This window comes from Camellia sinensis, chromosome 7, assembly GCF_055761805.1.
Source record: "Camellia sinensis isolate YWXY chromosome 7, ASM5576180v1, whole genome shotgun sequence".
Lineage (NCBI taxonomy): Eukaryota > Viridiplantae > Streptophyta > Magnoliopsida > Ericales > Theaceae > Camellia > Camellia sinensis.
The window spans coordinates 146576534-146599895 of NC_138967.1; the positions used below are offsets into that span (position 1 = coordinate 146576534).

The 23362-nt window shown below is 34.2% G+C and overlaps 1 protein-coding gene across 2 annotated transcripts; it reads right to left on the bottom strand.

Moving 5' to 3' along the window:
- Positions 1 to 446: 446 nt before the first annotated feature.
- Positions 447 to 8558, bottom strand: LOC145795370 (receptor-like protein 6). 2 transcript variants are annotated; one of them, XM_082879530.1, is made up of 2 exons: positions 5578 to 8558; positions 447 to 779 (listed from the first exon to the last, which is right to left on the bottom strand). In XM_082879530.1, exon 1 carries the CDS (start codon positions 7697 to 7699, stop codon positions 5618 to 5620), a length of 2082 nt encoding a protein of 693 aa, XP_082735656.1. In that variant the 5' UTR covers positions 7700 to 8558; the 3' UTR covers positions 447 to 779; positions 5578 to 5617. The 2 variants fall into 2 exon arrangements, with proteins under 2 accessions (XP_082735656.1, XP_082735655.1); XM_082879529.1 differs by lacking the exon at positions 447 to 779 and adding an exon at positions 3093 to 3308.
- Positions 8559 to 23362: the final 14804 nt, after the last annotated feature.

The following is a 23362-nucleotide window of genomic DNA, read 5'->3' on the forward strand; positions in this document are numbered from 1 at the left end:
GATTATAAGTTATTGCAGTGTTTAATTTTGAGCTATTGTGGTGGTGGAGCGAATAAATGTTCTGCTATGATGTTTGATTTTGTCCCAAAGTAGTGTTGTATATTATCTGTTCTTTGATTATGACTAAAGTGATTTTCGATTATAATGCATATTAGTTTTAGTACTTTGATCAATGACTGAAATTTATTATATATATTTTTTAATTTAATAGTTGAAGGTAAAGATGCATATAGTAGGTATATTTTTTATTTTAGGGTGTATAGTAGAATTTCTCTCTCTCTCTCTCTCTATATATATATATATATTAATACGATGATAGACTAGTGAGAATCACTTGCACAATGGTGTGTGGAAGCTTTCATTGAGCTCACTTGGGTAAGGGGGAAATCTTTATACCATTTAGAAAGTAAAGAAGGTGACGTGTGATTTGTGTTGAATAGCAATGAGAAGATGACCAAATTTTATATTGAAAATTACATACTCAATGATATATCACCGATATATGAAATGCAATCACAAATGATATTTATTATATTCAGTATTACTAGAAAACGTTGTTACTAGAAAATGATATTTATTATATTTATTATCTTGATATTTATTTATTTGGCATGAATTTATTATCTTGAAGAAAACCTGGGGTTGGGAGTTTGCTCCTCCTGGAGGTTCCAAGTTCGAATCCCACTCCTCACGGGTTACTGTGCGGGCCACTGGAGGTTTGCCCGGTCGTTAACTTCAGGGCCCTTAGGATTAGTCCCATGCTTCGGCTGTGGGGATACCTGAGTCATCAAAAAAAAAAAAATGTTAAGTCATTAAAATCAACGTTGTTGCAAAACTTACCTGCGAAAGTTTGGAACTTGTTGGCACCAATTTTTTTTTGTAGGAAATGGTAAATTGGTCCGGACCGGTTCGAATGATAGGATTTGGTTTGGTTTTTTAAGAAGATGGGTTGTTTCCGATCTTAAAATAATCAAGAACTATTGATCATGGTTCAACACTCCTCTAGTTTCTTCGACTTTATTTTCCTTAGCTTTTGTTTCAAGAAGACAAACTACAGTCCTGTTTGGTAGAGCTGTGGGAAAGTACTTATACCTTATACCTTAACAGCTTATAACTTATAACTATGAACATATGCTAATTTCTGACTTATAAATTAAGCTTCTCTTGCCCACTCAAATAATAAGTTGATTTCTAACTTACAAAAAGCTATAAGCTGTATTGTTAAGCTAAACCAAACACATCAAAATAACTTAAATTAAGCTGAAAGCTGAAATAAGCTGAAATTAAGCTGTACCAAACAGGACCTACGTATAGTCTAAACTGGATGTGCAAGTACTTTAATAGTTGAATTCTCATGGTAGACCCCAGCCCGTTTATTGGCCAAAGCCTTACCTGAATTCTGTTAACTCTAAGTTAGACCTCTACCCGGTCTTATTATGTTGTGGGTGGATTTCGGGGTGCAAATTGGACGGACTCAACCTGAGCAATCCGAGCTTAGTTTAATTCTTTTTGGGCCTTGGGCAAAATATTTTGAAATTTGGTACAGATTTAGACAAAAATTTATAAGCCCGAATTAAATTTGGACGGATTTAGGGAAATACATCAAACAACCCAACAATCCGAAACCCAAATTATATATATAAATATATAAAAATATTAAATATACATATGAATTATAACCATTAAATGATATTAAAGTAATTTTGATCGTTAGGTCATATTGAATAAATATTATATACAAAAGTAACATAACACAAAATCTTTTTTTTTTTTTTCGCACTCATAAATTATAAAAACTACCATAACAGGATTTCTTTATATTATATAAATTATTTATTTTGATATTATTAATAATTTTATAAGAAAAATGTGAATAAATTCTAATTTGAACAAATTAATTAACTTAGCTGCACATACAAAAAAAAAAAAAAAAAAAAAAAAATTATGCACAATTTGGGTGACTAACAATATGGGTTTAATTCAGGCCGGACTTTGACAAAGAACCTCAGGTTACAATTTAGGCTTGGACAGGTCTAGCCAACTCTCAGTACAACTTAGACAACCTCTCGACCTGCTCGAATTGTACTCTTAAGTAGATCCTTAGCAATTTTTTTTTCATTTTTTCCCTTATGGATTTTGATATTCTTAATTTGGAGTTTGAGACTTTTCAAGGATAGAAGTGTGTTGAAAACTTGGTAGCCCAACTTCCTAATTTTCTTCCCAAATTTGTTGATTTGAGAAAATTTGTGCTGCATACTTGAAGGAGTCGGTTAGTAAAACGTAGCCCCATGTTGAGCCTAATTTGGTTATCCCAAATCCAACCCTAAACAAACTTCATATCGGAATCACATTCTTCAAATCTTGAACAAATCTTGCTGTAGTCGAATGGGCTGTAATTTGGACCTTCATATCGAATGGGCTATATCGTTTTTTGCTATAGTCGAATGGGCTGTAATTTGGACCTTCATATCGGAGTCGGTTAGTAAGGCCAGCCCACTGTATTAATGTGTTATGGGCTGTAATTTGGACCTTGAACAAATCTTGCTATAGTCAAACAACATATAATATTTATTAGGGGAAAAAAAATTACACAACTTAAATGACTAGCGTATTCATAGTATTCCAAAAACAAATAAAAATAAAAAAATTCAAATTATTTAGGTTGGAAGTTCAAATTACTATTCACTATGTTTGATTTCAATTTTTTGAATTTAATTTTTTGAAAATTGAGTTTTTTATTTTTGTATTTTTTTTGTTTTTAGTGAATATTTTTAAAATTTTAAGCAATTTTTATTTATTATTTTTTTAGATGCATCTTACTTAGATGTATCTAAAAAGTAAAATACTATAAAAAAATATTTTTAAAAATCAATAAATATATAAGAATATGAAAAATATATTGAATTTTCATATTTTTTTAATTTAGTGAATTTTTTGAAGATTTTTTTTCACAAATATTATACTTTTTCAATGGATTTATGTTAGATGTTTCTAAAAATTAAAAAAAAAATGCTTGGAATATTAAAAAAAAATTAGTGAAAATTAAAAAAACACGAAAAATTAAAAAATTTAATTTTCTAAAAAGTGAATCCTAACAACGCAAACCAAAAAAGCTGATTACTACTTAAAACATCACATTGTCTAAAAGTTCAAATCCAAATTACAAAAGCATCATATTGTCCAAATAGTTCTAATTTCACAACCTTAAAACAATAAAAAAAACTAATCATAGCACAAAGAACATTCCAACTCCATAAAATTCTGACATGCACAGAAGTTGTCTTTCTTCGACAGTCTCACAATAACACCTATAGAAAACATACGAAGAAATTCATGAACATGGTAGAGAATAAACAAATTAAGGGATATTTTAAAAAAAAAAAAAAAAATATTCACTAAAGGAGAAAGGGTAGAAGGGCTCACCCCTCAATCCTCACTCATACAACACAAGTAACATAAAAAAAACATAGGGGAAATACAAATAAAATAAAAGGAAAAGGTTTTGTTAAATTTTGTCCAGGTCAGTGTCCACCCCTTGAACACAGGCATGGGGATTGTAAGGGCTTAACTCAGTCCCAAAAAAGCCTCCAAGTCATATGTTTTATCTCTCTCCGAATATGAAAAAGAAAAAGAAATAACAATCACTTTGCTTAGTTCTATTTTTTAAAAAATACTTTTTAAAAAATTCTACTTTCTTATTTTTCGTGTTTTTTTGTTTTTACTGATTTTTTTTTAATATTTTAAGCAATTTTTTTTTACATTTTAGACATACATAACATAAATATACCTAAAAAGTAAAAAAATTGTGAAAAAAACCTTTTAAAAATTCACTAATTACCAAAAATACAAAAAAAAAAGGAGAATTTAGTACATTTTTTTGTATTTTTATGTATTTATTAATTTTTTAAAATATTTTTTCACAAATTTTTTACTTTTTAGATACATCTAAGTAAGGTGCATCTAAAAAACTAAAAAAAAAATGTTAAAATTTTAAAAATATTCACTAAAAAAAAAAAAATACAAAAGCCAAAAAATTCAGTTTTCAGAAAATTTAATCCAAAAAACTTAAACTAAACACACTGAATGTTTTTAAAAAAATAGAAGTATTATAGTAACAGTTCTTGTAGTTTGGAACTTATGCCACTTTAGTTCTTAACTTTTCAATTGTGATATATTTTACCTTAAATTTTGAATCTTGTTCCAAATAAGAACAATAAAAAATATTTCCTTTGCAAATGGTCCATTTTAAGGATAAAGTCAGCATACAATTTATTTTGTGTTGGTTAACTTGTATGTTGTTTGAAATATAATGGCCTTTTTTAAATGAATAATGTTGGCACTTTCTTGGCTATAAAATTCTGTTTAGTTTAATTTTTAGAATCTATTTTCAGAAAATTTTTCTAAGAACTAAAAATTAAATTGCTGAAAAAAATTAAAAGCACATCATTTTTATATAATTTTATCTTTTGGAAGGGAAGAAATAATTTTTTAGATTTAAATTTTTATTTATTTATTTTCGTTAAATGAGTTTTTATTTTTTTAAAAATCAAACATGGTAACAACTTAGATGTCATTATTAAACCAATCCATTAAATCAAAAAAATTCAAAACTAAAAACCTTTCATATATTAAATATATCGATTTACACATTAAAACCCTAATAACTTTCCCTTACATTATGACCATCCAAAAATATTTGTTGACAACAAAAACAACCATCTATTACATGATAACTATCCAAAAACATCAACAAAAACAATTACCCATTACATGATCATCATTCGAATGCATACTAAAAATTAATTTGGTAAAAAAATAAAAATATAAAAATGTAAAAGATTTATTATTTTTATATAATTTCTATCTTTGGTGCGTAAATTTTTTTAAAAAAAATTCAAAATTGACTTTTTGACATTTATTTTTGTCAAATTAATTTATATTTTATCAAATTGACAAATTTGCCTTTGAAATGAAGTATTTTTTGTTTGCAAAGAAAACGGTATCTTCAATTGTTCTTGTTTGAAACGAGATTCAAAACTAAGAATCAAATGTATCACAATTAAAAAATCATAAACCAAAGTAACACAAATCCTAAATTACAAAAACCATTAGTATAATTCAACCCAAAAAATACATGATGCTTGCTAGAATTTTTCTAATCCTACCTTATATTCACATGATTCATGTAATATTTTAAATGATGGCATACTTTTAGTGTTTTTTTTTTTTTTTGGGGAGGAGGGCGCATAACATCAACCCGTCCAACATTGTTTGTTGTTTATGTGAAACGAAATACATAGAGTAGTATTGCCATGAAGTTAGAGATTCTCTATATCCAAAAATCTCATGATCCCTATACTTCATGAACAATCAATCATATGATATGTCAAGAATCTCAAAATATAGAAAATTCAAGACACGATTATGCGATTGAGAGTGCTTTTAATACATGGGAATGGAAATTTTGGGTAAGATGATCTATGTGATTCTATAAGTAGAAGCTAGAGTACACAATTCATCCAAAAATATATCATGAAAGCATTATACATAAATAATTCAATAAGTTTAGAAACGTACCCCAAAGGAAATAACTGGTGAAGCAAATGCCTAATCAACTTCAATTTCCATGTCCCCTCCTTTTCTCCCTTCTCAGCTTGCGCTGTTTCCTTCCAAAATTCTCGATGAACCATTCGTGATACCTTGTGGTTATTGTGTGCCCAATAACCATCCCGACTACTATCCCACTCACATATCCCGTGCATATGAAAATCCAATCAACTTTATTTGGGAACGCTGAATCATTATCTTGTTCCGAGTTCAATGGTGGTGGTGCCTCTAACTTTCCACATTTCCTTGATAAAGGGTCTCCGCACAATCCTGAATTCCCCTCGTAGGAATTGTTCTCAAATGTGTTGAATTGCTGCCCATGTGGAATGGGTCCAGTGAGATGGTTATTTGAGACATTTAAAAATTCAAGGAAAAAGAGAAGTGCTAGTTGCTGCGGGATTTCTCCCGAGAGCTTGTTTTGAGAAAGGTCCAAAGATTCAAGGTTTGTTAGGTTCCCCAAGCATGATGGGATTCCACCATTAAGGTTATTGTTGGAAAGGTTGAGCTGCTTAAGCCCCTTAAGGTTTCCAATAAATTCTGGAATCACCCCTTCAAATTTGTTGCTTGAGAGATCAATGGTAGTGAAGATATTCTGGATCCCCTGATATTCTGTATTTACACCTTTGTTTGTAATGTTCATTGTGTACCAATATAAATAAAAATAACTGGCATTGATCCCGCGTCCTTCAATGATTGTGTTCATATAATTCATCTTGTCGACATCAAAAAATTTCATTGCATTCCAATTTTGAAAGTATTTTGATGGCAAATTACCTGTAAAGCCATTATGAGAGAGGTCAATGATGTGCAAATTTGGTAGCTCCAACTTAATTTTGGGATTCTCTATTGCACCATAGAATTTGTTGGATCGCAAGATGAGAACCTGTAACTTTGTAAGATCTCCTAACCACAAGGGGAATGCATCGTCAATCAGATTATTTGAGAGATCAAGAAACTCAAGCTCGGTACAATTTGCCAATGATCCTGGCACCTTCCCCTGTAATTTATTATCACTCAAGTCAATCATCTTCAATTTGTTTCCTCTATTGTATGAGTGAGGAATGGGACCCTGAAAGTTGTTGCCTTGGAGATTTAGAACTGTCAAAGAATCACTGAAGTTAGTCAAACATGGAGGAATAGTTCCAGTCAAGTTGTTATTAGACAAATCAAGAACATAAAGAGAACTCAATCGACAGATCAATGGTGGAAGTTCTCCTGTCAATCCGTTGTGTGAGACACTATAAAAGCGGGTGGATAATGGTGGAATTGGCAGTGGTCCTTGTAGCTTGTTATAAGAAAGGTCTAACTCGAGTAAATTATCCCATGGAAGGATATCTGGATGTTGCTCAAAGCCTGTTAGAGAGTTATTCCGAAGAAATATTTTTACACTTACATTCAACATCCATGCCGGAATTTCCCCATGAATTTTGTTTTCATCAAAAGATAGAAATTCAAGTTTGTCTTGGAAGCGCAAGAAATTTGGGAATTCCCTCAAGTTGCACGATTCCAACGCTAACTCCTTTAATTTGTTAAGAGTGTTATTTGAAGTTTTTTTGGTTAGAATTGTTAAATTGTTACCAGACAAATCGAGAGAAGTAAGATTTTTGAGCATCAGAAAAATTTCAAGTTCCAAGCTGCCGAGGTTATTGAAAGAAAGATCTAGAATTTCAAGATTCTTTAGCTCAAAGAATGACCTTGGGATTGGGCTTCGCAATTGATTAGTTGAAAGATCTAGCGAAATTAGATGGGTTAGGTTGGTTATATGAGAAGTTATTTCACGACTTAGGTGATTGGAGGACAGGTATAAATGAGTAAGTTGAGTTAGGTTTGAAAGAACTGATGGGATCGAACTGTATAGATTGAGGCCACTAAGGTCCAAGTGAGTGAGTTCAGTTAGCTTACCAAGCAATTGTAGGGTCCCTACATTAAATTTGTTGAATGAAAGCGACACGTAATTGAGTTGGGTCAAATTACCGAGTGAAGCTGGAAGGGACCCTGAGAAATAGCAGCCAGAGAAATCTAATTGATTCAAGAAATTAAGATTTCCAATCGAATCCGGTAGCTTCCCCGAAAAGCTGGTGTAAGAAAGCATCAACTGCTGAAGGGGGCTACTTGGATGAAATTCGGGCAAATGGCCAGTGAGATATCCATTGAAACTTACATCAAGAACTTGAAGGTTTGGTAGATAAAATATGCTTATTGGAAACTCACCACGCAACCCACAATTTTCAAGAACGAGAGTTGTCAAGGAAGTTAAGTTGGCCAATGTATCAAGTACTTCAGAAGATATGCTCACGTCATTGAGAAGAAGCACTTTGAGGTTAGTCAAGTTTTGAAGTGGGCTTCTGAGACCAAGCTTTTCAAGTTTCAGTAGTCCTGAAAATAATGAGTCCTCATTGTAAGAAAATGGAAACCAATTTGGATAATTTTGAGATTTCCAAAGGGATTTGACCGGAAAATACAGAGGAGGAAAGGTTGAGACTTATTAGTTCCGAGAGATGGCTAATTTCTGTTGGAATGTGAGAGTAATAGAAATCATTATAAGCAAGGTTAAGTCGCTGAAGGTGAACTAGGCTGAAGAGGCTGCTGCTTGAATTGATAGAACCGTGGAGGAAACTGCTGCTGAGGTCAAGGCCAATCACATGACCCGTATCCTCATCGCATTCGACGCCATCCCATGGGCAGCAATCGCCACTCTCTCCTTGGAGCTTCCATGATGCAACCTTGGGATAAGAAGAAGCGGATTTGTCAATTTAAAAGGTTTGCTTGAATTGCAACAGGGCGGAGCTCTCGTGTGCATGGCATAGTGGCTGCTCAGCAGACAAAGAGCTAGCCATTATTATTATAAGATGAAAGCGAGAGAGTGATAAGAAGAGTAAATGCATGAACAGAAAGAGATGCAAAGAGGAACCCATATTCAGTTAACTTGATTTCTCTAAGCACTCTTGGATGAAAGAAAGACAATGCTAACATGGAGCTTTTTATAGACAAGATTTTGAGTGTTGGATTGGATATGCCAAAGATCTTTGTCTATAAAATAGACCTCCTAGTCATTTGGTGACTTGTGTCACTTCCTCAAATTCCTATTCTATTCTACAACGTAAACTAGGGGGTTGAAAAAAAATAATGATGTGAGACAATTCATACTTGCTCCTGGTTGTGCATGTTTTAGATTAATTGATTTTTTGTGGTTTTTTATCATTTTAAAAGTTCTAAAAAAAATTAATGTGTTTGAAAAGTTGCTAAAAAAATTATTCACTCTGTTTAGTTTCAGTTGTCAGAATTCACTTTTCAAAAAATTCTACTTTTTCATTTTCCGTATTTTTTTGTGTTTTACTGAATTTTTTTATTATTTTAAATAATTTTTTTTTTAATTTTTAGACACACCTAACATAAATACACTTAAAAAAGATAATATTTGTGAAAAAAATATTTAAAAAATTTACTAAATATCAAAAATACAAAACATATAAAGATAAAAATTCAATACATTTTTCATATTTTTGTGTATTTGTTAATTTTTTAAAATATTGTTTCACAAATATCTTACTATTTAGATGCATTTAAGTAAGGTGCATCTAAAAAAGTAAAAAAAATTGCCTAAAATTTTAAAAATATTTACTCAAATTTAAAAAAATAAGAAAAATAAAAAACTCAATTTTCAGAAAACTAAATTTAGAAAATTAAAACTAAACACACTAATTTTTTTATAAATAAAAAAAATTTATGTGACATCTGACTTTTATAACTGATAATAAATAATTTATTAACTTTTTAACTTGTTTAGCAAAAACTTTTTTTTTTTTTTAATCATTATGTCGAACGCCCAGGTCTGCTTTATTGATTTCATTTTTCACGAGCTTGACTTCACACACACGGGTAACATGTGTTGGGGTAGGTGGGTAATAAATACAACAACAATGATTCATCCCACTAAAAATATCACCACTAATAGCACTAATGCATTAAAAAAGTAAAAAAAAATAAAAAAAAATACAACTCCAAGACCAAAACATCACATCATTAATGACGGGACCCACTGCCACCTAATTAGTGGGAGCACTAATTAGTGCTCCCAAGCATTTTTCTAAATACAATAATACTATGGGAAGTTAGGCCTCGTTGGTTCAAAGTTAAATTTTTTTTTGGCATTTTTTTCAATTTTTTTTTTGATTTTTTTTTTTAAAAAAAAATGTGTAAAAAAGTAGAGAACTGATATGACTCAAAATAGATTAAAATAGCTCTTAACCCTCTACCTAAAAGAGGCCAAATTTTCTATTTGAATTTTTATTCAGAATTATCAATATATGATTTGAATTTATTTTGTACATGAACTCTACAAAACATCTATTGAATTCCAATCACACTATACAATTCTGGGTCAATTTTCTGCAACAAAAGCTTTATTTTGTGAGAAACATGACTAGTGGAATTCCATGTCAATTATATGGTCATGTTTAAATTATTGTTGATTTATGAACTGTGGTGTTTGGTTATATTCTAAATGAAATTGATTATAATCCACTGTAATGACTTTGATTATCACCAAATATGATTATTAATTTATAATTCAGATTTATTAATGAAAGTCAGGCCCGCTTTGGCCACCAAAAAATTATCAAAAAAAAGGGTTCCAATTTTTTTTAATAGTTATTATATTAGTTCATAAAAAAATACCTAAATTTGAAAGGCCCTGACAAAATTTGGTGAATGTTCAAAATTAATATATAGTTGATATGGAAAATTATTTAAAACTAATGAATAATTTTTTCTTACCTAAAAAAATAAAAAGCCGATTGATATGGTGAATTATTTAAAATTAATAGAGGATTGTTTTTCAAATAAATAAATTTTGTATAGATTATGATTAATTATACTAGTTATAGTTGTTTTTGAAAAAATTATTTTCAAATTTAAAGTTGATAGACATAACACTCAGTCAACTATGTCATAAGAGAGATTAATTAAATTAGCAATTTTATCCTTTAAAAATGACTTGATTGATAAGTTGGACCATGTAAGTTTGAGTAGCAATTTTACAGTTAAAAATGTAAGAATAGTGATTTTTAATTGATATTTTGTTTGTTCACTTTTTGTTTTGAGTTCAGATTATTTTGATAATTTTTTTTTAAGTTTGATATATATATATATATATATTTAAGCAAAATCTAATAGTTATGTATGAAAGTAACCTTTTTGTAAGCATTGTAAAAATAAAAACAACCTTGCTTCATACACCCAGTGGGGGTCGCGCCCCCAGTGACGTGGCGCGCCTCCACTGGTCAGAAATCAAAAAAAAAAAAAAAAAAAGAAAAACAGTTTTTTTTGGACCAACCCCCAGCTGACACCTCACTGGGTGTCACCCCCAGCTGGGGGTAGCAAGCATTTTTCAAATAAAAATTACAAAAAAATGAATACATAATTTTTTTAAAAATGTGAAAGGTTTCCTATTGAGAGTTCATATGATATATATATATATATATATATTGAGAGTGTGGTGTGGGATAGGGGTGACCATTGACCGGTTAACCCACCTAACTTGCCCAGTTCGGTTCAGTGGCCCAGTTTGGTGTAACTATTAAAACAGATTATAAATTATACCTTAATAGATTATAAATTATGATTTTAATCAGAAGCTGTTAATCTGTTTCGTGTAATTGTTGGATTATAGATTTAAGTTGCTGAGTAGTGTTTGTTAAATAAGCTGTGAAGTAACTTTTTCAATTAATTTTTATTTTTTGTTATTCACTATCTGTTTGCATTTCTCATAAATAATAATAATAATAATAATCTATAGTCCATTTAAGTCTTTTTCTATTTTTAAAAAAAAAAATAAAAAAAATCTAAAAGTATAACCGTAAATTAACATGTCCATAGCAGAAACTGATAATCAAAAGTAAGGAATGAGCAGCTTTTTAGAATCAGTTTTTTTGAGTTAACATAAGTTGTTAGAATTAGAAGCTGTTTGAAATAAATTTAACCAAACAATCTAAAATAGCTTCTCCTAAGTTAGAAGCTATAAGTTAACTCAAAAAAACCTAAACAAACATAGACAAAATATAAAGTTAGCCCAGCCTGACTCACTCATTTATAAAATAAAGTTGAAAAATATATAGACAAAATATATATACACTATTTCATTATAGGGTTTAAATTAAAATGTTTGTTAAAAATTATATTTATTTTACCATTGAATTTTGTTAACATTTCAATTCAAATAATAAACAGAAGAATTTAAATAATTAAATATCCATTCAAGATGGAAAAAAAAAAATTAAAAGGTAATAGTTTATATTTATTTGGTTAAGTGGTCGGACATGAGATTTAAATTTTTTTTAAAACTAAACTTGAGACGAATAGATTAGAGATATAAATCAAACCTAATGACATATGGGGTTTGTTTGGAATGCGGGTTGATTTTTTGATTATTTTAACCTAAGTTAAAAAGTCTCGTTTGGAATTGATTTTTTTGGCTTTTTTAATTTTTGTAAGAAAAAAATAAAATAATTATGATTTGAATATGTTATTTTATTTTATTAACTTTTTAATCTATTTTATTATTTTGTGACTATTTTAACCCCAAATTAAGATGCCAAACGAATGCATATTCTCTTAAATGTAAATTCGGCTCCAATTCAGTCCGGCCCGAGATTTGTTCAAGCAAATAGTACGGGGTGGTGTGTGCAAGTTTTCATTGGTCTCTTTTCCAGGTGCTTTCCCAGTTTCCCATAGCCACGTGGATAAGGTAATAAGGAGGAACTCTTCGTACCATCGGAAAGAAAAGAACCTGGCATGTGACTTGTGTCGGAGAATAATGCTAAGAGGATCAAATTAATTTTAGTATTATTTATATAAATACTTTTCAAATTATTGAAAACTATTACTTTAATTTTTTAAATTATAAAAATATTCAAATTGACTTTCTAAAATTATTAAAAAATATTACTTTATTCCTAAATTATAAAATGATATTTCTCAATAGTTTGGGAATGTTCATGTAAATAACCCTGGTGGTTTGGGATTTGCTTATTTAAGGATTTTTTTTGACTTTTCATAAAAAATATACAGAAAAATAAAATGTCATGCAACAACTTATATTAAGCAAGCACTACAAAAATTTCCGTTTTTTGCGACGGCAAAATACCGTCACGAATACCCCTAAAGCCGTCTCAAAAAACTTTTAGCGACAGCAAAGGGGGGCACAATAGAGAGTGTTGCTAAAACGTTTTAGCGACGACATGATGTCGTCACCTTTCTTTGGCGACGGCAAATGTGGTCTTTTGCAACGGCGTTTTACTGTTGCCTATAATATGTAAAAAAAATAAGACCTTTTGTGACAGCAATGTTGTACGTCGCTAAAATTTTTATTTGAGACGGCATCACAATGCTGTCGCGATATGTTTGTTTTGCGATGGCATGACCTCCGTTGCTAAAATTCTTTTGCGGCGGCATTGCCTGTGTCGCTAAAAAAATAATAATTTAACTCTATTGTTTTTTGCGACGGTGTGGTGCCGTCGCAAAAAAAAATGCAATAAAATTATTAAAAATATTCAAATTACCTGTATTAAACGAAAAAAATTGAAAAAAAAAATAATTGCATAATAATAAAAACAAATCCTATGTAGAAATAACAATTTTTTCATAATAAAAATATTTTTGCATTCATAACTACACATTAGCAAAATTACCCCACTATATAATGTTTAAATACATAATCTTGTTCACAATTCAAAATAACATAAACCAAAAACAAAAAGTTTTCCTCATCATTCTCCGTGGATAACAGAAACAAAAGTTAGTCACATTCTTCATAGGCATGCATTCCACAATAAGCAAACTCTTATTCGGGAAATATCTGAAAACAAAAAACAAAAATAATTAATGACAATCTACTACTATTATAAAAGTGTGAAGAACTTACATGTTTTCTACTTTTTTTTAAATCTCAATTTTACCCTCTCAAATATACTATATTTTCTAAATTATGAAGAGTTCTATATAAACCAATTATTTCTTTATTTTTGAAATTGAACACTCAAAAGTTATATATCTATTTTCAAGAGTCCTATATAAATATAAACAAACCGTATGCCTTCTTATCTTAAAAAAAAAAAACCATCTCCTTATTTTTTTACATTAATGATGATTGTAAAACAAAAAATAATTACTCTTTTTTATTTTTTGTAAACTTTATAAACTTTATAAACTAGATAGTTTTGTATAGCTAAAAAAAACTAATATTTTATTTTTATAAACTTTATATTATTAGCCTTGTTTGATAGATTTCATTGTGTAGATTCCAAAAATATAATTTTTATTAAATCTATATAATAAGGGAAGAAGATTTTTGAATATTTGATGGGACTTTTGTTTATTTGTCAAAGTATGAACCGTTAGATTGGTTCAATCCCATGGTTGAAAATGTTTCCCTCACTTGGACATTTCAATGGTTGAGATTTTTTGGGTGAATATCAATGGTTGAGATCAGTTTTCCATTTAGCTTTTAGATTTTCACATATTTACACAGATATCTTCTCTTTCTCTCTCTCTCTCTCACTCTCTCACTCTCATTCTCATTTTGATTTCAAAATTTGAAGCTCGGCTCTGTCACACCTCTTCCTCTTCCCACCACATATCTTCCTCTTTCCACCAAGCTTTCTCTCTCCGGTGGTGATTAGCTCCGACGGAATATAGCCCCGGTGGTGATATCCGGAATATAGCTCCATCTGCCTCAATCTCTGTCTCCTCTCTCCCTACACAGCTCCAAGGTAAAAAGCTATCCTCCACGTTTTTTGTTGTTTTTTTTAGGTGGTGTAAGAATCTAGGGTTTCCCCCCTCTTCTATTTCCAGAATATTGCTCCATCTGCCTCAATATCTTCTTTTATTTCTCCCCATTCTATTTGGGTTTTGAAAATATGAGTGGAAGTTGTAGCGATTAACCCTAATGAAATCTAGAAAACCCAATATGTTGTTTTAGTGATTAACCCTAATGAAATCCATAATCAATATGTTGTTCTCGAATTGGGTATTATGAATTTCTTTTGTATACATAAAATTGGTTTAAAGTTGTATGTAAATGCTAGGTTTTGTTTATGGTTAGTGATTGATTTGCAAAAGAAGCACATTTTGCCCCTGTTTTTATGATTTAATGATTTAATTCATAACTAAAGTTCCAGAAGTTTTGAGGAGTCTATTATGTCTTCCATTTGAAGAGGGGGAAAAAGAAAGAAAGAATATAAAGACTGAATGTAAAGAATGTAAAGATTTGATATTTAATTCATAACTAAAGTTCCAGAAGTTTTTCTCTTGCTTCCCCCTTGCCCCTTGCCCCTCTTCTATTTGGGTTTTATTTATTTTTTCTTTCTTCTTGTTTGGTTGTCGAGAAAATGGCAGCAGAAGTAGAGAAAATGAAATTTTCGTTACTGTCATTTCTGGGTTTGACTGAAAGGTTTTGTACTCAAGAACAAGTGTTGATGTTCTTAATTGTTACAGTGGACCGGAGACAAATTCAACTCTATTTAAATTCTGAATATTTTTCTAAATAAATCATATTTATGAAGAAAGAAATACCAGCTTCTTTTTTAAGTGTAACACATTAACCCCAATCATCCATTCAGGAGGAGTGTCTCTTAGTCTTAGATATGGATATCTCAAGGAGCTTGAATTTATTGACTTTGTTCTTGGCTTTGAACAAGGTCCTTTGAAACTTCCTCTAATTTCAACTTCAGCACCAAAGAAAACAAAATGACTACTCCAACTTTCAAAAGCTGTAATGTAACAATCACTGATTTGATATAGAAAACAACAACCCTCCCTAGCTGTTTCCAACCCCACTTCTTTATCCCTTCTTTTCATTGCAATTAGGATCGAAACTTTGTCCATTTATTTTATTTAATGCCATTCTATATTTACCTCTGTTTCACATGGCTCCATATATCCCCTTACACCCAACAATATCACTTCTGTTTTAATTGAAATCAGGAACTTGGAGTTAATCAATTTAATTTGTTTATATTAATGATGTCACCAGTCTTTAGGGAGGAAGGTTTGTAATTGTAGGAACTATAGAAAGGTACACTTGGTTATTTCGTTTCTAAATAGAAAATTATTAGATACTCTAGGAGTACCATGTAATATAGTTTCTTTTTTGCTTTCTACTACATCTTTCTTATAGGTTAAGGCTTTTATTTATTAATTATATCTAATTTCCTCTTAATAAAAAGCTTTTCCTATAATTTACAGGTGGATGAGACTTAAACCCAGGTAAAACTCTATGCTTATTCGTTTTCTCAAAATTTTCCCTTCGCGTACTATTCTTTTGTTCAACGCCAACCAGGTGTAGCATACCTAAGTGAAATCTGTATTAGAAAGGTAACGGGATAACATTAAATTTGAAACTCTTTTTAATTATTTGAAGCAGGTAATTTGGATTGGAGGGTGGTTGCATAATTGAAGACCTCAATCTTCTGGACACATCAGCAATACTGCACATGGAACCGAGTAATTGACTTGATTTCTATTTACCTAATTAGTTTTGTGTTCAGTATAGAAACATAAATGTACTGTTTTTTGAAATTGTCAATTTCTTTTTGTGCTGCTGCTTCTTCTCATGTTGACTTCTTCTCATATTGCCAATTTCTAAATGTAAATTTTTTCTCTTTTGTGATTTGTTAAGATTTTTATTGGCTTTGAACATGAATTTAGCCTATTTTCTAGCTTCTGAATGAATTTCAGTTTTTTCCACCTAATTCCCAAATCATAATATCTTGATGAAGTGACACACACACAAATATATGATATCTACACACAAGTGTGGCATCTCCAATGGTTATTGCCACATGGTACAAATGTCTTTTTTTTTTTTTTTTTTTTTAACCACCATATGATTCAATCTACACTGTACAACGTGTTTATCTGTGTGTAAATGTAAATTCTGAAATTGGAAAAATAACAACTTTGTAAATTTTAGACAAAATGTCAACTGATCAAATGTGCTAAAATTTGGCATTTTGCTACACTTGGTGCCCAAATATATTACAATGCCAAATTTTGGCACACCATTGGAGCGGTTCTTCTTCTATGCTTAAATCCCAAATTTTGGCTTTGGTATGAGGTTGTGCATACAATTGGAGATGCTCTTATTTGCCTTATATTAAGAATGGAGAACGTTAGGAGATTACGGTAAGTTTTACATGGCCATCAGTGAAATTATTTTTTCCCGTTAATAGAACATATCAATGAAAACCATTTATTTTCCACGCCTCAATTGAAAGCACGGGTAGGAAGAGCTGAGTAGCTGAAATTGAAATTTGGTTCTTTTTTAGGCATATACTTCACATTCATCATTTCATGATATGTAAGCCTAACAAGACTGATCAACTCTGCTGTCAATTTATCTGAGTAAAATATTTGTTTGATTTATCGATGTGTACTCCACAGGAAATGATGCACATGCAAATAAACAGCAGAGTTTTGGCTGACATCTAAATCATTTTGACCCTAGAATTAGTTTTAAGATTCCACCATTTGATTTGCATTTGTTTAACGCCAACCAGGTGTAGCATACCTAAGTGAAATCTGTATTAGAAAGGTAACGGGATAACATTAAATTTGAAACTCTTTTTAATTATTTGAAGCAGGTAATTTGGATTGGAGGGTGGTTGCATAACTGAAGACCTCAATCTTCTGGACACATCAGCAATACTGCACATGGAACCGAGTAATTGACTTGATTTCTATTTACCTAATTAGTTTTGTGTTCAGTACAGAAACATAAATTTATTGTTTTTTGACATTGTCAATTTCTTTTTATGCTGCTGTTTCTTCTCATGTTGACTCCTTTGAGTATATCGAGTATATCAAGTGTACCATCATGCTGTTCAAGCTTTAATTAATCTCATTAGCGAAGGTCTTTTTATTTTCTTAGAATTCTCCATTAGTATGATTTTTAATTTTTAATTTTTTCCCCCATCGTTTATTGTTTCAATTATGAAGTTATTTTCGAATTCCAACTTTGGTTTTATATTTTGATATCTGCATTTTAGATGTTTTTTCCCTCATTGATCTACAGGTAACATATTATTAATTATAGCGATCCCGGGTTTACCCTTGTTGTACAGTGATCCGGACATGTGTCCGTGGATGTTGGTAGTTGTTTATTATCATGTTTGTATCCTCTTTACTTTGTATTTGAGTTATAGGATGTGTTAGGCAGGTTTATTACAGGTTGGTTGTGTTCGGGAGCCTAGTGTTGCTGCCCAGAATTTTGGACCTTCGCTCGAGCGAGGTGTCGGTCGCTCGAGCGAGAGTGGGGTTCGTGTCTGGTGGGTCGAGCCAGAGTGGCTCGCTCGAGCGAGCGGTTGCACCTGGTTCTGGACCTGAGAGCTGTCTTTCTTGGCTCGAGCGAGCTTCCTTCGCTCGAGCGGTCTGGGTTTTTCTTCGCTCGATCGAGAACTTCTTGGCTCGAGCGAGAGTTTTCTGTGTCTGGTCGCTCGAGCGACCAATCCTTCGCTCGAGCGAGCGTGTTTTATATCAGCGGACAGCAGCGTCTTAAACATCACTTTTTCACTTTTTTTCTTTGAGCAAAACCTAAATCCGAGCCTCTCTCTCTCTACACTTATACTCTCTCTAAGATTTGATCTCCCTAGAGTGTGAATCTAGCCTAGGGCCTTTGTTAAATAGATAGAGGGTGTTGAGAGCTTCGATTTAATCTGAAAAAGTTTGGATTTGGAGCACGTTGATCTTCGAGTCTTTATCTCCTTTTGGGCTAAAACTTCGAGGTAGGGATATCCTACTCCTCTCTATGGATTTTGTCTTTAAATTTTGGTATTTTGAGATGTTGGGCTTGGTTTGGTAATTTTGTGAAAGTTTGGGGCTTTTGTGTAATTTTACAAAAGTTGGGGTTTTATTCATAATAAACCTGGATGCATGTTTGGCATAGAGAAATTGAATGAATGTTAAATCATTGATGAAAATGGGACCTAAGGGTTGAAATGTTAATTATGGGAATTGACCTAATTACATTGTTTAATTAATTGGGATAATTAATTGAGAAGAATGAGGAAATGTAATGTTGATTGAATATCCATTGTGCATTTATTTTCTGTTTAGAAATAACTGCTTTGGGCTATCAGTGGAGGATAGTCGTGATTGTTGTAGACAATGCATGATGATTAGGCAAACTGAAACTAATCAATGAAATGTGTCATGGAACTTGACGGTTGATAGAATACATTAACTGTATGTATTGGGTAATTGTATATAGAACCAATATGTTTATATACGATATGTGTAGAGGAGGAGATAGGGGATGTACTCCGCGGTTTAGGGGAAGATAGGGGATGTACCTCTAAACCGGTTAGTGTTGGGAGAAGATAGGGGATGAACTCCGTAGATACAGCTCATATGCTTGTCTAAAGAAGTGAAGATAGAGCTTATATGCTTATCTTTGTGATGTGTGGATATAGCCTTTATGCTTATCTGTGGATATTGTTGTTATACATATCTGTTATAGAATGTGGATATTGTTGTTATACATATCTGTTGAGCATGTGGGTAGTGCTTATATGCCTATCTATTGAAAAAGGGGAAATGAAAAGTAATTGGGACTAGTAAGTCGTTTGACATAAATATATGATTTATGTGATTGTATCAGTGTTGGCCATCTATCAATTGCTAATATTTTAGGCATTGTTCATGGTTGGTTTAGTGTATTTCTACTGGGCTGTGGCTCACCCTATATGGGAATATCATTTTCAGGTGCAGGAAGCATGCCACCTCCAAGAACATAGCTTGGGAGGCTAGAGGCGGACATGTTTTGTCGTTTTACTTTTGATGTATTACATGTAACTTCAAGCCAAGGGCTTTTTGTGTAAACGAGTTAGTACTCTTTGTTTGTAACCAAGTGTTAACTTGGAAAGCTGTAAGCCTGTAAGCCTGTAAGGCATTTTGTTTTGATGTTAACATGTAATACTTATGTAATGGAACTCTAATGAATAAAGGAATGTGGTTAGTTTATATGTAAATGCATGTCTTATTTGATGGGTTTAATGTTGTTATTTTGAGGGCGTTACAACTTGGTATCAGAGCGTACCGGGTTCGAATACTTTGGGTACGTGGGAAGTGATTAGTATCACAATGGGTTTGTCTCGCTTGATAGAGACTTAGATGTAGTATCATATGCTATGTGCTTAATTGATAACATGCTGATGTGATTATGTGGGTATGGGATTTAATTTCTGGGATGTTGATTGGATCCTTGAGTTTCTGGGAGTCTTGTTGGAAAAGCACTTGATCAATGCTGTTTCTAACCGGAACTCTAGTAACGCCTCGGGACTATCATTATCCGGAAATGAAATTCGTAGGTGCTTATGTGTTTATGTGCTTATGCGGAGTGAATTACAGTTGTCCATGCATTAGGACGTGAGTGCTTAGTTTCGGCACATTTATGAATGTGCTAACGTTCTGTGTTGCCTTTATTAGGATGTCAGGACGAGGAAGAGGTGCTAGGCGTGGTAGACCTGCGAGGCAGGAAGTACCGTTACCGGGTGAGATTCCGGCAGTACATGAAGGAGTTGGGCAGGCCACTGTGGCCGAGCCAGTGGGTCAGCAGGCTATGGGTGCCTTGGCCAGAGAGATAGCAGGAGCTTTGGGTATTCTTAGAGCTGGGAATCAGGCAGCTGAGACAGGGCCTTCTTTCTTGAAGAGGGAGTTTTTCCGGTCTAATCCGGATGAGTTTGTCGGGGATCCGAAGGAGCCACTGAAGGCTGATGAGTGGTTAGAACAGATGAGTAAGACGTTCGAGATGCTTGGCATTGAGGACGGAGCACTGAAAGTGACCTTGGCATCCTTCCAGCTGAAGGGAGATGCGGGTCAATGGTGGAAGTACGAGAAGGCTCGTGTTGGTGGTACTTGGGAGGCGTTTATAAATGCTTTTCAGGAGAGGTTTTTGTCTGCAGCAGCTAAGGAGAAGCTGAGGGATCAGTTTAGCCGGCTTAATCAGCAGGGCTTGTCAGTGGCCGAGTTTGAGGCTACTTTTACCAGTCTGTCCAGGTTTGTACCTGAACTGGTGGCGTCTAAGGAACGTCGTTGCTATGAGTTTGAGCGGAAGTTGAGGCGGGGCCTCAAGTTGAGAGTTGGTGGGTCTTACATCCGAGAGTATAGACACCTAGTTGATGCTGCTGCTCATATGGAGATTATGATGCAGGAGGAGGATGAGGGGCAGAGAGGCTCCAAGAGAAGCCAGGATGGTCAGAGTGATGGCAGGAGGCAGAGGGGTTCTAACCCTCAGCAGTCGCAGGGTGGTGTTGCTAGATCGACCTTCCCAGTGCCGAGTGTAGGCTCCGGGAGAGGTGGTCAGGGGGAATTCACTTGTTACAAGTGTGGCCAGCTGGGTCACAAGGTTTCTGTTTGCCCGCAGAAGGGTGGGGGTCAGAAAGCTGCTTCTTCTTTAGCTAGACCGCAGAGTCAGAGTTTGGGCAGGGGGCAGCCCTTGACTTGTTATCAGTGTGGACAGCCTGGGCACCTGAAGAGGTTTTGCCCGCAGTTGAGTGCCACTTCGGGAGCGTCTGGTTCTAGGCAGACGCAGGGTTTTCAGCCAACTCAGTCTGTGCAGGCCTCGAGGGCCAATCCGGGAGTTTCGTCATCCCAGTCTGTGCAGCAGTCTTTTGCTCCGAGAGGTGAGCAGGTAGACTAGGGGCCTACGGGGCGCGTATATGCTATTACCGCGCAGGATGTAGTACCGGCTCCATCAGTAGTGAGAGGTACTTTTCTGTTTTGCAACTCGGTTGCTAGTGTGTTGATAGACACGGGTGCATCTCATTCTTTTGTATCTGCTGCATTTGCATCGGTTTTGGAATTGGAGTTAGCACAGTTAGCATCTCCTATTTGTGTGGTATCGCCTTTGGGTGGTGAGTTGATCCTGAAACAGGGTGTTAGAGGATGTGATATAGAGGTCGCCGATTATAGGCTTCCTTTTCCGTTTGTTGTCATGCCCATGAAGGGCTTTGATGTTATTTTGGGTATGGACTGGCTATCGTCATACCGGGCTGTTATTGATTGCTACCGCCAGAGGGTCACGTTATGTACCTTGAGCGGGGAGTGGTTCCATTTCTTGGGAGACCGGGTTGGTAGTGTTTTGCCACCGGGGTATGATTCGCGAGGGCGAAGTGAGCTTAGTAGTCTACTTGCTAGCTTTGAGAGTGGTGAGAGTGGTGAGACCCAGGTTATATTGCCGAGGGTGGTTTGTGAGTTTCGGATATCTTTCCCGAAGATCTTGTTAGTTTGCCACCTCACCGAGAGATAGAGTTCTCTATTGATTTAGTGCCCGGCACGGCGCCGATTTCTATGGCACCTTACCGTTTTGCTCCAGCAGAGTTGGTTGAGTTGAAAGTTCAGCTCCAGGAATTGCTAGATAAGGGCTTTGTACGCCCTAGTGTTTCGCCGTGGGGAGCGCCGGCCCTCTTTGTTAAAAAGAAAGATGGTGCCTTGAGATTGTGTATTGACTACCGGAAGTTGAATCGGGCTACGGTTAAGAATAAGTACCCTATGCCTCGTATAGATGATTTGTTTGACCAGTTTAAGGGTTCCCGTTGTTTCTCAAAGATAGACTTGAGATCGGGTTACCACCAGTTGAGGGTCAGGGAAGAGGATATTCCGAAGACGGCATTCCGTACGCGGTATGGCCATTATGAGTTTCTGGTGATGCCATTTGGGCTTACCAATGCACCGGCAGTCTTTATGGACTTGATGAACCGGATTTTCCGGGAGTTCTTAGACCGATTTGTGGTTGTCTTTGTGGACGACATCCTTATCTATTCGCCTTCAGAGGAGGAGCACGAGGCACACTTGAGAGTGGTGCTTGAGTTGCTTAGAGTCCATAGGCTGTATGCCAAGTTTGGGAAGTGTGAGTTCTGGCTGAGGGAAGTCAAATTCTTAGGCCACGTGGTATCCGGGGAAGGGGTGTCTGTTGATACATCCAAGGTTGAGGCAGTGCAAGATTGGGCACAGCCTAAGAGTGTGTTTGAGATCTGCAGTTTTCTGGGATTAGCTGGGTATTACCGTCGGTTTGTGAAAGATTTCTCCAGGTTAGCGTCACCGTTGACTAGACTGACTCGGAAGGGAGTCAAGTTTGTGTGGAGTGAGACTTGTGAAAAGTCGTTCCAAGAGTTGAAAATTAGATTGACCACCGCTCCGGTGTTGATTATTCCGGAGAGAGGGTTGGGTTATGCGGTTTATTGTGATGCCTTACGAGAGGGTTTGGGTTGTGTGTTGATGCAAGAGGGGAAAGTGGTAGCTTATGGCTCATGTCAGTTGAAAATACACGAGAAGAATTACCCCACACACGACCTAGAGTTAGCAGCAGTGATCTTTGCCTTGAAAATCTGGAGGCACTACCTTTATGGTGAGAAGTTCGAGGTGTTCTCGGACCACAAGAGTTTGAAGTATCTGTTTACACAGAGAGACTTGAATTTGAGGCAGAGGAGGTGGATGGAGTTCATCGAGGATTATGATTTTGAGTTGCACTATCATCCGGGAAAGGCCAATGTTGTGGCCGATGCCCTTAGTAGGAAATCCATTAGTGATGTAGCTTGTATAGCCATCCGGGAATGGGAGATGTTGGGAGCACTTGGCGAGTTTGATTTGCTACTGGGCGAATCTGTTGGGGCTGCGGCCTTGTTTTCTGTTGTTGCACAGCCTACACTTGTGATTAGAGTGTTAGAGGCACAGAGAGGTGACCTTGAGGTAGAATCCCTCC

What these genes read in the sequence shown, in the direction of transcription:
- LOC145795370 (XM_082879530.1), bottom strand. Translation starts at nt 7,699, where the DNA reads ATGCTTTCTTACACCAGCTTTTCGGGGAAGCTACCGGATTCGATTGGA.